At 37.9% G+C, this 17,174-nt stretch overlaps 1 protein-coding gene across 1 annotated transcript in view; it reads right to left on the bottom strand.

Annotated features, from left to right (window-relative positions):
* The window catches only part of DMD (dystrophin), a 2,326,146-nt gene that overhangs the window by 1,391,036 nt on the left and 917,936 nt on the right, over positions 1–17,174 (bottom strand). The window contains exons 27-29 of the mRNA XM_036270045.1: positions 16,842–17,024; positions 12,299–12,433; positions 10,137–10,286 (exon numbers count right to left, since the gene is read on the bottom strand). Of these exons, the coding sequence (XP_036125938.1) occupies positions 10,137–10,286; positions 12,299–12,433; positions 16,842–17,024 (468 nt within the window). The remainder of the gene's footprint in view (positions 1–10,136; positions 10,287–12,298; positions 12,434–16,841; positions 17,025–17,174) is intronic.

Genomic DNA, 17,174 nt, shown 5'->3' with positions numbered 1-17,174 from the left:
TTTCATTCTGTCTTAATCAGCTTGGAATGCTATCACAAAAGACCAGTCCTGGAGGCTGAAAAGTCCAAGATCAAGGTGTCCATAGATTGAGTGTCTGGTTTGCAAATGGCCTCCTTCTTGCTGTATCCTCACAGGGCTGAGAGAATCGTCTCTCTCATATCTGTTTTTATCAGGACATCTCAGACCTTCCTTTTGGAATTACTTTCTTTTAGAAAGGGTCTGCTGGGGTTAACATCTCCATCTCTAGTTCCCTGAAAATATCGAATCGTCCCACTGTTCTTAGTAAATAATTTTACTAGTTTTTTTTAATTCTAGGCTGATGGTCATTTTTTTCTCAACATCTTGAAAATATTTCCACTTATTTTCCGATTCACTTGTACTTAAGAAATCTATTGTCAGTCAAAGTTTCATTCTTTCATGGGTTATCTGTCTCATCTTTCTGGTTGCTAATCTATCTTTGCTTTCAGAACTCTGCGGTTTCACAGTGATATGCCTAAGAGCAGATGTGTACTTATTTATTCTGCATGTTATATATTGTGCTTTCTGGTTCAGTGGATTCTGTCACTGGCTCTGGAAATTTTTCTTCAATATCCTGCATGTAGTCCTCCCTATTCATTTCCTTTATTCTCTTCTTCAGAACATTCCATTAGACATAAGTTAGACATTCATAATCTACCCTGATATCTTTTTCCTTCACACTCATATTGTCCACCTCCTTAGCTTTTGGAACCACATTCTGTGTATTGCATTTCATTTTTCTCTTAACTTGTTTCTCTGCAACTCTTTAATAAAACATTCAACATAGGCATTAGTTTTTTAATTTTTAGAATAATAATTTTAGTTTTTGTTTGATCTTTTTCAAATCTCCCTCACCAACTTTTAGTGTTTCATTCAATTTCAACATCATTTATTTATTTAATATTTTATGCACGTATTTTACACTACTCAACTTGCAATTTTATTATCTGAAACTGTAGACAAGTTGGTCCAAATCGCTAAGGGTTGTACATGATAACTTTGCCTAATGATGGCTTGCTTTCTTGTGCTCAGGGGTTTTTTGAATTGCGAGTTCAAAATTTGCTGAACTTAATCTCTGAGAATACTAAGGGAATTCTTCATTCCCAAGGATTTGTATTTGAATCTGACTAGTGCTAGGATGCTACCAAACTGGAGCTTTTTTTTTTTTAATTCTCACCTGAGGATATTTTTCTATTTATGTTCAGATAGACAGAAAGGGAGAAAAAGAGGGAGAAAGAGAGCTAGAGGGAGAGAAACATTGATGTAAGAGAGATACATCAACTGGCTGTCTCCTGTATAACCCCAACCAGGGACAAAACCACAACCAAGATACTTGACCGGAATTGAATCTGCGACTCTGGTCCCTGGGCCAATGTTCTAACCGCTGAGCCAAATCAGCCAGGGCCAACCTGGGGCTACTTTAACTTAATCTCTTGTCTTGAGTATTCCTTGACCCTGGTAATATACACTCGAATAGAGATCCTCCCAAGAATAAGCCTATGGTTACAAATTTTCAGGGGAGATTATTATAATTATTTTTACTATTAATTTTATACTCAGAGCAGGAAGAGGGATGGACATATTTTTATCCTGGTGCCCTCTGCAGATGTATAGACTATCCCATCCATCATATGTAGAATTTTAGCTCAGCTCCCCAAGTTTGCTTGAGTCTCAGGCTCAGATTTCACTTCAATCAAATGGCTTAATTTGCCCAAAATCTGGGTTGCTAGTATTAGCTTTTTACCCCAGGGCAATGCAAGGGTCACTGTTCATAGCTGCATTACTTCTTTGGCTTCAGTTTCATCCATTCTTGTTTTTTGTCCTGGCTTTTAAATATTTACTCATACTTACTTGCAAGAGAGTAAACATTTCAAAGAATACTTGTTGGAAATTTCCCAGCATCCTGGTATTCTGCAGAGGGCATTTATAAATACTTAGTCAGCCTCACCCCTGGGAATGGGAGTGAGCTTCATTTCAACATCTGTGAAGTGAGCTAATCAAACATACCTCATAAAACTAATGTGAGGTTTAAGGCTTACACATAAGGACTGACATAAAAATGCATTCAATAGATAATAGCTATTACTGTTAATTTTATTATATATTGATATTTTCTAAGAAGTAAACATATTTACAGAGTCATAAATATATTATTTATTAGACAAATAGCTTTCCAATAAAATGCTGGCCTCACAACTGATATACTGTCCCTTTTTTTTCCCTGGATTACTTTATAGTTTTCCTTCTATCTGCATTTGTCTCTCCTGGTCTATCTATGCTAAGGTACACATGACACCAAGTGAATAATTCAAAGTCATATACCTGGAAGAATTAATAGGTCCCTCAAGCTGCCTACCATCAAAGTTTCAAATGAAGCAGAATTAACCAATTTAGATGTTGCCTCTTTGCTTTTACTCTCTCTGCTATTTAAATGTCAGGTAAAAGAACTTAAAGATGACTATGAAAAAGACAGAAACTGGGGCATTAATAATACACAAGAAAGATGAAATAATCACTGATCAAGAGAACTGGTGAAGACTATGGACTTCGTGCAATTTTAATATTTAAGACTCAACAGTGTTTTCTTTTCATTAGTCACCCCTAATACTTTTAAGCTTCTGCTGTAAGCTTTCCTTAGAAATTGGGACACTAGTTAATTGTAACATTCACTTCGTATAAGGCAGCTTTTGTTTTTCATATAAGGAAAGGATCACTGAGATATGAAGTAGTGTGGTCAAATGGTCATGTGCACAGGCTCAAGCACAGTGAAACTTGGGTCTAAATGCTCAGTAGCCTCTTCCTGGCTTTGTGGCATTTGATCCCCTTTCCACACCTATAAAATGCACCTGGAAAAGACCTATACCACAGGCTATTGTAAGAACAAATGAGCACTGCCTGAGCCTTTGTAACCAGTATACTATTATATTGCTATTATTATGCATTTTGCTGTACCACTGACACATCTGTAGCTTGCTTACCCTGTAATAAATTGTAAAAATTAGATGATTTGGTCTGATTTTTGGAGCTGTTTCCTGGTTTGCTAACCATCTTTCAAATCATTAGTGTGAGTAGAAAATACAGTACCATATGATTATGAAGAGTGAAAGATGCCTTTTCAAGGAACGGAACTAATTTGTTACTTATCTGAATGCAAACTCACACTCTGAAATTAGGAAAGGGATCTAGCATATCTCTTTTAAATATTCATAGGCAATAAAAACTCTGGCTGTTTGATTGATTTAGCAGGCAATTGAATGTTACCTTTGCTCTGCATAATTGCATCTATAAGAAACATTAGGTAGGCAATAAAAAACCTCACAAACCTCTGACACAGGCATTTAATTGAGAAGAAAATGGGCTGAGGCTCATCGTCAAGTGAAAGGGCACTTTGTTTATTAATGAAAAAGCTGTTTTTCTTTAGTCAATAATAACAAACTATGGCTTAAAACACAGTCAGGACATTTAACTATAATAATCTAACATACAACGTGGATATTTTTTGAAAAATAAGTCAATTTAAAACCTGTGTAACTGTAATTATTTTATTTCCCCAGCCCCTTGCTTAATTTATCCAAAGGTTCCATCTAAAATGCATCAAAACACCAGTATTTTCAACTAAGTTATCAATGGGAACATCAAGATGATTGATTTAGCTAAAAAATTATTAGGTGTGTCTCTATTACCTAAATAGTTTGGTATTGATCAAAGCATTGAGATTATACCCTTTGAAATAGGAAAACCCTGTTACTACCCATTGTTTTAACTCAACAAAAAGGAGAAACATCTGTAACAAAAATTAATTAGTTAATTAATTAAAAACAAATAAACTGCTACTAAAATGTAAAATAAATAAATAAAGTCACATCAGCTTATGAGAGATGAACACGGCAGAATTTGAGAAAGCTATTATCTCTAACGTGACGTGGTTTCCACCAAAACTCAAAAGCACTAAATGTGCTTTATTTTCATTGCCAAATTACTCAGGTAGGTAGATGTTTTATAAAAGCACAGCCATGACCAATAGTGGTTTAAGTGTACTTATTTCAAGCTTATTCATTGTTACTATAGCATTCTGTTTAATTGACTACTGAAGTAGAAATGGAGAACTTCTGATGTTAAGACTTAGAGGATAATAAAAGAAGTACTTCTGTCATTCTTCTGCATTTTATTGCAATGATGGAGGTGTGTACATTTTATTGTTTTTCATACTGGAATATATGTGTGTGTTTGTCTATCCATGCTCTTGGTGAGGGTGTGCTCTGAAGGTAGGTGTTATAGCACACAGCTTAGTAAAAGTAAAAATGCCATTCATGCCCTGACCAGTCTTGCTCAATGGTTAGAGCATTGGACTGTGCACTGAGGGGTCACGGGTTCGATTTCTGGTCAAGGGCATGTACGTGGGTTACAGGTTTGATCCCCAGTCCCAGTTGGGCTTCCTGCAGGAGGCAACCAATTGATGTGTCTCTGTCTCTCTGTCTCTCTCTCTCCCAGTCCCTCCCTCCCTCCCTCCATTCCACTCTCTCTAGAAATCAATGGATAAAATGTCCTCAGGTGAGGATTAACCAAAAAAAGTTTTAAAAATGCTGACCATTTATTGAATATATACTATATTCCTAGCACTGTTATAAGCATTTTCTGTGTGGTATTTTCTATTTTGCTCAGGAGAACCCTATGAAACAGGGTCCTTTATCACAGATAAAGAAAAGGGAGCTGGAAAATATTGCCCAAGGTCACAAAGCCAGTGAGGTGTAGGGGGATGTGCCAGTCATCAATTTATTGCCTTTCAACATTGATCTCTTGGTAATACTGGAATCTCTCTTTGCCAGCTGGCATGATGCTACACTTTGTCTGTAGAGGGCACTGGAATGACATAGAGGGATGTAAAGGTTTTTCTGTTCCACTGTGTTTTTCCTTCTTTCTTGCTCCTGTAGCTCTGGTTTGGCCTGTGAGATGCCCAGTGGACCTCACCTTGTCTGTTCCCCACATTCTGTCCATATATGTCAGCAGCACCCTCTACAAGTGTCTTCTGACACGTGTTCTGGGAGCCCCAGTGGCAAGTTCAGCATGAGTGGCAAATCCATGGACAGCTTCCTGGAGCCCAAGCTGGTGTCCAAAAGTTCAGCAGGACCTAGTGCAGACAGCTTCCCAGTGGGTCCACTGGGCACCCCATTCGGCTTCCCAGCAAATTCAATACCATCCCCTGAGTTGTTTCCTGATGAATTTCATCAGCACCCCACTCCAAGATTCCCTTCATAATCTTTAGCCCCTGACTCAGTTGTAGCTCTGGGCCAGGTCAACCTGGTGAACGGTTTTGCCATCTCATAGGCTGGAGACACACTTTCCAAACAGGTTTGAAGTCTGGCTTTGGGTAGATCTTGCTTTCCAGATCAGTTCCTTCCTTGGGTACTATCCCTCAGCCCTAAGGTATTCTTTTGAGATCTCTTCTATTTTCTCTTAAAAATTAATTCCCAGTAAATAATTAATAGTTATTGGCATTAAACTTCTCTGTACAACTTACTGTATAGTTTCTCTGATCCATCTGATCCTAATAAAGGGGCCATTCCAACTCAAGTTTTTCTGATTCAATATTCAATGTTTTAACAACTCATTTTGGATATAGCAGAGTAGGTGTTCAAGTAAGATTTGTTGTTGAATTGAACTATTTTTTATATGCCAGGTTCCACACCAAAGACCTCTGAAATATAAATACGTAAGCAGTGTTTGTGGTACTAAAGGTTTGCAAGACTACTCCATAAATGAGGCTGATGCCAAGATCATGTTAGAGAGCAGTCTATTCCTATGCACAGAATAGAGAAATTCTGCACCCAGCTAAAGATGAAAATTGAGGTATTTTCTTAGCTTCGCCAAGGTCAGTTTTACAATGTGTCTTGGTTTTTTGCTTGCGCTACAATTTTTATTCTGACACTAACATTCCAATGTAAATAAAAGCTATTTCTAATTCCATATCAAAATACTGATCTGCCTCACCATCACCTACTTCTCTTCAGGATTGGACAAAGTCCTACTCAGGACTTCTTTCTTTCCAGTTTTAAACATGATCCAACTTCTCCCCACTTAATTAACAAAAGGTTTCCTGGAGACCTCCCTGGCTATCATCCCCCACTAAGACCTTTCTTTTCCTTCAGAGCCAACTCCCCACAAGGATAGTGCACACTGGCTTTCCCTCTTCTTTCTCTCTGATGTCTTCTGTAACGCGATGTCACCAGACTCTATCTCTGGGGAAAATCCATCACAACTGCTCTGGGCAAGGTTATAAGTAATATCTTTTTTGCCCAATTCCATCTTTTTTAAAAAAAGTTTTTGCTTTTTTAATAGGTTTTCATTTTAATTTTTTTTTAAATTACAGTTCACACTTAGTATTATTCTGTATTAGTTTCAGGTGTACAGCATAGCGATTAAACAACCATGTACATGACAGAATGGTCCCCCTGATGTTTCAAGTACAGTACCTTCCTGGCCCCATACATAATTATTACGATATTATTGACTATATTCCCTGTGCTGTAATTTACATCTCCATGACTATTCTATAACTACCACTTTGTACTTAATCCCTTCAACCTTTCACTTAGTCTCCCAACTCCCTTCCAGGGGATGCCAAATTCCATCTTCATCTAACCTGGCGTCATTACTGTATTTGACATTTTTTTTCATGACTGCTACCCGTGAAGCACCCTGCTTTTAACTGGAGTCTCCTGTACCTCTTGGACCATATCTTCCCATTGCCTGGGTAAGCCCTGAATACTATGCCTAAAACTTGATTTGGCGCTAAATTCTGTCCATGATTCTTTTTCTTTTTGCCTACCTGGGGTGATCTCATGAACTCGACAGTTGTGACTAGCATGTAGCCAATGTGTATAACTGGTCTGAATCATTCTGTTTAACTTCAGGGCTGGAAACCTCTCTCTTAATGGATTACAGAATAGCCCCACCTGGATGCTCCATAAGTACTATATAGTCGTCCCTCGCCACTTCGCACTTCGACTTTCGTGGCTTCACTCTATTGCAGTTTTTTCAAAATATATTCATTAAAAAATTGATTGAGACAGTGAAAATGATACAGCGTGCGCTCAGTTGTCTGAGTCAATTATACACCCCTGTATTACAATTAAAATTACTGTACGTAGGGACTGTAGGCCTATTGATTCGAGCACCCCAGGAATCCTTCAATGCCATGTGCAACCGCTGGAGTCTGGACGGATTAACCACCATAAACGAGGGACAACTGTACTGGACCTAGTGGGTGCCCTGCCACACAGCGTCTTAACCTCAGACCCTCTGAGTTTGCCTAAACTCAGTATGCTGCCCATACTGCTAGAAGCCCACCTTAGGCACTTATTTCTCAATTTTATTGCTCTCAACAGCTCAGAATGTACTGGGATTTTATGCACACTAGGGCAATTCTCAAACCAAAAGCAAGAACAGTTGGTGGATAAGCACTCTGCCTTCCATGAGCTCATGGGACAAATCTAAGCACGCTCTTTAACACTGATGTTCTACACAATTACTTTAAAGCTCCCAGTGGGACTGAGCCCGGTAGAAACTTACTGATAAAAGCACCCTTCCTTTCCCAACCTTCCAACCTTCCATTTCCACTCTCCCCACACCCTCACTTGTCCTCGCTGGTATCATCTCCTGAATTCAGTATCAACACTTAAGTCCTTGACTCTGAGCTGGCTTTTGGTTGGTGTCAAACACAAGTAGGTACCTCAGGCTCAGTGGGGGAGAAAAGTGATACCTACTCTTCCACCTCCACACTTGCTTTTTTTCTTAGTTCTCAGTCTTGTTTACAAAAGTTCCAGATACCTAGTCCTCTAAATCAGAAACCTTGATGCTCTCCAAGATTTTTCATTTTCTCTGTACCTATTACCAGCTGAACTAACAATAGTATGTCTTACTTGGTCTCGCTGCCTGCAATCTCCCCATCTCTCGGACCACCCCCTCCTTCGTCAATGGCATGGCAGAGGTTATGTAACCTGACCAGACTGTTTGTGAGGCATAGATCTCCCTCAGCCATCTTGCTTTTGCCTACTTGCTCAGGCTCACCTTTAGCCACTCCTCCATTTGCATTTAAGGCTCTAGCAAACCCAAATGATTTACAGATATACATATGTAATCACTCTCACACTGGAACACTTTTCACATGTTGGTGCCCACTTGCCTGGAATTGCCCTCCTACACTTCCCCGGTTGACTGTCTCCTACTCTGTTTAAAATGTGCACAACTAATGCACAAGGAATCTTCTCTAAGAAAGCTACCCCAAACGCCTTCTTGCGCTGACCCACACAGGTGTGTGCAGGTTTTTCCATGTTCTCTATTGCTCTGTGATGTTTCTAACACAACTTTTTTATTAAAGTTTTATTTATTATTTTTCTTTATTGATTTGAGAGAGAGAGAGGAAGAGAGAGATAGAAATATTGATGAGAGAGAACACCGATTAGCCACCTCCTTCATGCCCCCCACTGGGGATCGGGCCCACAACCTGGGCATGTGCCCTGACCAGGAATCAAACCGGCGACCTCTTGGTGCGTGGGTTGACGCTCAACCACTGAGTCACACTGGCCAGGCTCTAACACAACTTTTTGTATCTCATAAGAATATTATTTATACCCTGGCTGGTTTGGCTCAGCAGTTGGAGCATCAGCCTGCAGACTAATGAGTTGCAGGTTCGATTCCAGTCAAGGGCATGTATGTTGGTTGTGGTTTTTTCCCAGCCCTGGTTGGGGTCATGCAGGAGGCAATCAGTCGATGTATCACTCTCACGTCGATGTTTCTCTCTCTCTCCTTCCCACTCTACTTGAACAGAAATGGAAAAACATCCTTGGGTGAGGATTAAATATATATATATATATATATATATATATATATATATATATATATAAAATTTGCTTCCATGGCCTAAACACATTAAGAAATGAAGAAGTTTTTGCCTAGCTAATCAATGTCTATAAGTAATGAAGGATAGGCACTTTTTCTTACTTATTACCAAACCTTAGAACAGTGCCTCACATGTTGCAGATGCACTCAGTAAATGGATATGAAACTAAAATTCACTGAGCTATATTTTTCTTCTTGACAAAGAATCCATTTTTGATTTAAGAGAGTGTATGCAAAACATTGTTTGATTGGAAAAAATACGTAATGTTCTTTTCATTTTGATTTGAAAAATTCATGCCATGCATATAACTTTTTAAATGTAAACATTCCTTTGTGTTTTTTGTTTGTTTGTTTGTTTGTCCTCACCCGAGGACTCTTTTCCATTTTTGTTCAGTTAGAGTGAGAGGAAGAGAGAGAGAGAGAGAAACAGCAACGTGAAAGGGACACATCGAGTGGCTGGCTCCCACATTACCCCAACCAGGGCTGGGGAAAAACTGCAACTAAGTTACATGCCTTTAGCGGGAATTGAACCCAGGACTCTCTGAACTGCAGGCTGATGCTCTCACCACTGAGCCAAACTGACAGGGCAACATTCCTTTGTTAATATAAACAAAAACTCTTTTGTATTATTTGGGAAGAATAAACAGTATCCAATATCTTGGGTACTAATAGAATCACATGTATTATTAACAGATTACATGTGACCATAACAGTGCCTGTGTGTGTGTGTGTGTGTGTGTGTGTGTGTGTGTGTTAGTAGAGAAAGAGATGGACAGACAGGAAAAGAGAGACAGAACAGTAAATAGATATGTTGATATGAGGATACCTACATATTGGTTATTTGGGTAGAAAAGAACATTGAGGTGAGATAAGATCTGATTTTGAACACTAGATTATTTACTCATTTGTGGACTTGAGAACGTTACTATATTTGGTATGTCTTAGTTTCCTGTACAAACCTGTATTTTAAAATGTTTTTTTAAGACAAAATGATATAATACACGTGTAAATATTACAACCAGGTCTAACAGTTTCTAAAACATGGAAGCTGAGCAAATATTTAAATATTCCTCATTTTTTTATTGTTTAAAGTACTACAGATGTCCCCCTTTTCTCCCCATTGACCCCCTCCTTCCTGCTTTTTATCTGAGAAGCCTAAAAGTACTACTAGATGTTTATGTAAATCAGTTTAAAGAGATTTTTCACTCTTATCGTCATACCTCTTCATGTAGTTCTCTCCAACGAGAATTAAATGTCTCAAGTTCCTCATTGATCAGTTCATCCATGACTCCACCATCTGTTAGGGTCTGTGCCAATATGCGAATCTGATTTGGGTTATCCTCTGAATGCTGCATCAGATTATCAAGTGACTGAAACACATTTGCAATAGTTACTATTTTTCTTCTTTTCCTAAATACACTGAATTCACACACAATGCTCAGTGTCTTCTTATTTACATAAAATTAAGTTATAAACAATTTAAAGAAATATTTCATTGGGATCAATAAAACATGAAATATCATTGTTATTGAAAATGTACAGGGTGGGAAAAAAGTAGGTTTACAGATGTTTGTATGAGAAATAAGACAATGATTAATAAATAATAATACAAGGATACGCTCTGTGTTTTGAGTACTCATAACTGTAAACCTACTTTTGCCAACCCTGTATGACATTGCTGTATGTAAATTTTCATGGGCTTACAGCAAGATTCTTCAGTGAGGCACCTAAAAATGATTCACAGTCACCTTCTCTTTTGATCCCTACTTTAAAACCTGGAAAGGTAAATACTCAATTTCTCTTATAGCTATTAATGCTCAAGTGACATGATTCTGACAGTATATGTATATAGAATTTCAAGAGGTTCTTTTCCCAGATGTTTAAAAAAGGCAGTCTCTTTAGAAGAAATTCCTTTGCCCTTTACATGTTTTTACACATCTAGGGCTTAAAGGTAAAACAGCCATCTTTGGACGTGGAGGCAATAAAAATGAGAATAAGGACCTTCAATATGATCATTGAGCCCGGCCTTTGTGGCTCAGTGGTTGAGCATCGACTCATGCACCAAGAGGTTGCTGGTTCGATTCCAGGTCAGGACACTTGCCCAGGTTGTGGGCTGCTCCCAGTGGGGGCATGTAGGAGGTGGCCAATTGATATTCTCTCTCATCGATGTTTCTAGCTCTCTCTCTCTCTCTCTCTCCCTTCCTATCTCTCTAAAATCAATAAAGGGAAAATTTATATATATATATATATATATATATATATATATATATATATATATATATATATATATGATCATTGAATAGGATAACTAACTGCATTCTTCATCCCTAGTTCTGGCCACCATCCTTTTACTAATACTACGAAAGTTTACTTCACCTTTTTTAGAAGATGCCCTGCGTTGCTGATTCACAAGGAATGTTTGGTTAATGAACACCTCTATATAGGCAGGGCCAAAACCACAGTCTGCATGGGACCTCTGCCATTGTTCTTTGAGACCTCTTCAGGTTTTACAATTCTCTTATGAAATAAGGACGTTGGATACAATGCAGTCTAGGTTTCTGCTGTGACATTCCAAGACCCTAATTCTATTAAGTCTAAAGAAACAGTTTGCATTTTCTTCACATCTTGATTGATTTATGTACCTTATTTTAGCCTATTTACATAGGGAATGGATCATATATAGCTCTACATACAATACATATAACTACGTATTTGTTTTACATAAAGGAGTAAGCAAAAATTCAATAAAATGCCTACTACATAATTGATTAAGTATCAGAAATTCACATAAAGAAAAGTTTACACATGCAAATACATACCTTTAATTTTATTTTTAAAAGTTTCCAAATAAAACTTGAAAATATACTAAAATTTGGAATGTACTTAAATATATGAACATGTTAAAGGCATATTTCCAATATCAAAGCATGCTTGTTTAATACCTCAAAACATTCTGTAAGGTATGAATTTATCATTTTCAATCATTTAAAAATTTTCCCAATTCAACAAATGTAGCTTTTAAAATGCAAATAATATTTTACATTATTATCCTCCTTAGCCCTACTCCAAAAGAGCAAAATTGTGCATTCTAACTGTCTCTGCCAGTCTGTGGTAGATTTAAGCAGGTAAGGGAAAGTGTCAACCTAGAATTTAGTGATATAGTAAAAGGCTAATGCCCTCTGTAAGAGGTTACTGAAATTCGTTTTAAAACCCTGACCCTGTATGGTTCTCAGAGGAAACAAAGGCTTCTTCCCAAGCTCCAGTGCAGGAGGAGGCACAGCAGCTACACTGCTGTTTTCTGTGAATTTAGGTTTTTTTTGGTACTTGACATCCGTCAGTACTGCACATAAACTGCTCTTGTTTAGATTCACTCACAACTTACATCTAGCACCTTGGAGATTTCCTCAGTTCCACCAGGAATATTTTCAGTGGTTTTAAGTTTGAATTCAACTTCATTTAGCCACTTGTTTGCCTTCTCCAAGTAGGACAGTAACTCATGCCAACACGCCCAAACTTCCTAAGAAAGAAAGACATATCCCCGATGAAATATTTTAATTAAAAAGTGCTTGTGAGACTTGAGCATTTCCATTTTTAAAACTTCTAAAAATAGAACATTCGTTTTACATCTTTCACCTTTCCTTTGCAGTACATAATTGAAAATGCAACTAGTCATTTGGATCACTTAATACATCCATAATTTCAAATCATTAAGGAAATAATTTATTACATGGATAAATTCAAGAATCAGCGATTTACTTTCTTTTTATTTTTTTTTATTTTTTATCCTCGCCCGAGGACATTTTTTTACATTCATCTTCAGATAGAGCGGGAGTCAGAGAGGGAGGAAGAGAGAGAGAAACATCGACGTGACAGAGACACATCGAGTGGCTGCCACCCACATGACCCCAACTGGGGCTGGGGACAAACTGCAACCAAGGTACATGCCCTTAGCGGGAACCAAACTCTCTGGTCCGCAGGCTGACACTCTAACTGCTGAGCCAAACCAGCCAGGGCTACTTTTTTAAATAAAGAAATAATTCATCAACATTATGGTCATGGAAATAGACGAATAAAACCATACCTAAAAATGCATGTATAAAGCTAACATATCAACACATCAACTATTGCCGCTTGTCTGTGACCTGTGACCTCCTTTAAACTTTATCATATATAAATCTGATAGTTAAAATTAAAGTATGGATTTAACCATAGTGCTTTTTTCACTAAACATTACATCATATAATTTTTCTATAACACTAAAAAGACATTTTTAATAAAAATCTAAGGTTTTATTTAATTGATTATATTTTTGTTTCTTTAATAACATTTACTTAATAGACTATTTTTTTTTTTTTTTTTTTTTTTTTATTTTTTTTTTTTTTTTTTAATCCTCACCCGAGGACATTTTTCCATTTTTTGTACAGATAGAGTGGGAGGGAGAGAGAGGAAGGGAGAGAGAGAGAGAAACATCGACGTGAAGGGACACATCGAGTGGCTGCCACCCGCACGACCAACCAGGGCCGGGGACAAACTGCAACCGAAGTACATGCCCTTAGCGGGAACCGAACCCGGGTCTCTCCAGACCGCAAGCCGACGCTCTAACCGCTGAGCCAAACTGGCCAGGGCTAGACTATTTTTTATATCTTTATTTTTTAAAGTATTACAGATGTCCCTCCTTTTTCCCCCATTGACACCCTCCCCCTCTTCACCTCACTGCTGTCTGTGTCCATTGGTGAAGCATATATGCATATAACTTCTTTGGTTTATCTCTTCCCACCTCCTCAGCCCCTCTTCCCTCTGAGGTTTGTCAGTCTATTCCCTAGGTCCATGTCTCTGGATCTATTTTGTTCAACAGCTTATTGTGTTCATTATATTCCACAATAACTAGACTATTTTTTATTCTTGTTTGCTCTTATAAATTTGTGGTGAACATCAACATGACTAAGGATTTTTTTCATATTCAAATTATTTCCTTTTGGTATATTATCATAATTATGACTACTGTCTATATCAAAGATGTGACTAGTTTTAAATGTCTTGTGACATACACAGAAGAAAAAACTGAGTAGCATACAAAAGAACTCATATATAAAAAAGCAAAACTTTAAGATTGCTACCAGAATATATAGAAAAGTATTTTTCTGACCTTGGGATGGGGAAGGAAAACCTGAAGTAGTATTTCAAAGAAAAAGAGATATATGTCCAATACACATACAAAAAATACATTCAAGCGCAGAAATCAGGAGAATGTAAATCAGGATTACAGTGAGATATTTAGACCATGACGACTGATGTAAATGAGAATTTTGACAATTTTAAGTGTGAGAGAAGATGTGCATGAACAAAAACTTGTATTTCTTGTTGGTGGATGTGTATACTGAAATGACCATTTTGGAAAATAATTTGTCATTCTCAGTAAGGTGAACAGTCACATACCCAACAGCCTAGCAACTCCAGTTCTCAGTACACATTTCAGAGAAACTGCTTTGATGGACAATAGAGATGGTCACAGGTATGTTCATTTTAGCACTTTTTGTAATAATCAAAGTTTTTAAAAAGAAAACAATCTTTATATCCACTGGCTGGAGAAGAATATATATATATGGTACTGTGCCACATTTAAACAGAGAATAAGACAGTAAAAATGAATACATTTATCAAGCAAAACAATATGGATGAATTTCAGACACAAAAAATTGGGGGCAAAAAGAACAAGCCCTAGAAAACTATATAGAACACGTTACTATATTTTGTAATGCTTGAAACAAGCAAAATTGGGCAATATACTGTACAGGCATTCATATGTATGTAATACAATATTTTTAAGCAAAGTAATAATAAAGGCAAATTTCTGGATTATGGTTATGTCTGTTGGGATAAAAGCAGAAAGATGCACTGGAAGATAAGAATATAAAAATAGTCATTTTCCATTAGCTTTGCGATGATAAATATTGGGAACACCTATAAAATACAATAGTGCAATTACCACCACCTGCTATGGCACCCCTTCCCAAGTTCTACCAAAAGGGAAGGCTGGGAAGAAAGTTTTATTTTAGGAGCAACTAAAACTCTATCAGGCTCGGCCAGTGTGGCTCAGTGGTTGAGCATCAACCCATGCACCAAGAGGTCATCAGTTCGATTCCCAGTCAGGGCACATGCTCAGGTTGTGGGCCTGATCCCCAATGTGGGGCATGCAGGTGGCCAATCAATGTTCTCTCTCATCGATGTCTCTCTCTCTCCCCACCTTCCTCTCTAAAATCAATAAAGAAAACAAAATTCTATCACCTTTGCTCCAAGCCTTTGCAAGTGACAGGAGACACTCCCTCTCTAGCTGATGAAGTGTCAGTCTAACCTGCCTACCAATACTTGCTTGGTATTTTACATCCAGTTTATCACAAAAAAGTGCAATTAAGTATTTTGCTTTAAAAGATGATAGAAATCTTAAATCTGGGTCATTTCCAGCTCCTGCTGGACTACAGGCTGTCTTCCTTCTGGGCAAAGATCCCAGTGGGAAAATATAAATATCTCCTTAAATACCCGAGGGTACTTTTGAGCTTTGAAGATAAGGAGATGCAAGTGGTAATGTGTCTTTTTAACGTTGGTGCAGATTGGGGTAATGAACCACCTTGCTGATTTAACCATCAGGATGGATGGCCTCATGTGTCCTCAATGCATTTCAAGGACACAGCTGGAGAGGCTGAATGTACTGACTTTACAGTTCACCTTGGCCAAATAAAATACTGTCCTGCAGCCTGAATTGGAGCTAAAAGCCACTTAGAATAACAGTTAAGCTTAACAGATTGGAACTTAAAATTACTTTGAAATCACAGAAATGAAATTGACTTTGAAGAGAGTACAAACAAAAAAAGGAAACTTTCCTTCTAAATGGTAAATGGAGCTGATGTGGTCATGCCCCACCCCTGCATCAGTCATATTGAAATGCTGAATGAAATACAAAGAAAACATTTTAATTTCGTAGCTTATCTATTAAACAAATATGAAAGATCCTCAGGTGGCAGAAACAAAGAAGGAAATTAAGTGCACAGACAGGTTGGGAAAGATATAATAATAATAATAATAATAATGGTAATAATAAGAAGAATTAGAATGATAGCTGCTCACATGCACTGAGCACAAGGCTAAGTACTTTAAACAGAATACCTCATTTAATTTCTTCAACACCCAATGCTATAGGTACTATTTTTATTTTATTTTATTTCATTGTTAATCCTCAGCCAAGGATATTTTTCCATCGATTTTTTTTAAGATAGAGTGGAAGAGCCCTGGCCAGTTTTTCTCAGTGGTTAGGGCATTAGCCAGCGGACCAATGAGTCGCGGGTTCAATTCCTGTCAAGGGCACATACCTCGGTTGCGGTTCGTCCCTGGCCCTGGTCAGGTTGTGCGGGAGGCAACCACTCAATGTGGCTCTATCACATCGATGTTTCTCTCTCTCCCTCCCTCCCACTCTATCTGAAGATAAATAAAAAAAATATCCTGAGGAATAAAAAAACAAACTTAAATTAAAAAAAGATAGAGTGGAAGGGTAGGAGGGAGAGAAAGACAGAAACATTGATGTAAGAGAGACACATCAATTGGCTGCCTCCTGCATGACCCCAATCAGGGCCAGGGATCGACCTGAAATCCAGATACATGCCCTTGATAGGGAATCAAACCTGAAACCCTTTGGTCTGTGGGCTAATGCTCTAACCACTGAGCCAAACCAGCCAGGGCTAAAATAGGTATTACTTTTATGTTCATTTTACACATAGGTTAAGCAACTGGGCCAAAGTAACAAATTATAAGTGCCTAAGTGAAGAATTTGAGCCCAAGAATTCTTATACCAGGGTCCATGTGCTTCAACACCATGCATCACACATGACTATAAGCTGACACATAACTGATAAAAATCAAGAAAAGCAACTGACTTCCAAAGTCTTGCACTTCCCATTCAGCCTGGTGCAGAGCCACTGGTAGTTGGTGGTTAGAGTGTCGAGTTCCTTTTTTAAGGCCTCTTGTGCTGCAGGTGGAGCTTGAGCTATGACACTGTTTACAGACTCAGTAAGGAGTTTCACTTTAGCTTCTTTCTGCTGGGCCTCCTCTTTAGCTCTCTGAAAAATAAAGAAGGTTCTGTTAAAAGCAAGACAGGACCCTTACTTCCAAAATGCATTCCTATCACTCACATACTTCCTTCCTCACAATACCTCTATTAGAGTGAGATTAATAAGAAGAAATCCAGTACTGACTCCAATCAGTTCCAT

Source organism: Molossus molossus, unplaced genomic scaffold, assembly GCF_014108415.1.
Source record: "Molossus molossus isolate mMolMol1 unplaced genomic scaffold, mMolMol1.p scaffold_m16_p_2, whole genome shotgun sequence".
NCBI lineage: Eukaryota > Metazoa > Chordata > Mammalia > Chiroptera > Molossidae > Molossus > Molossus molossus.
This window is presented reverse-complemented; position numbering and strand designations above follow the sequence as displayed.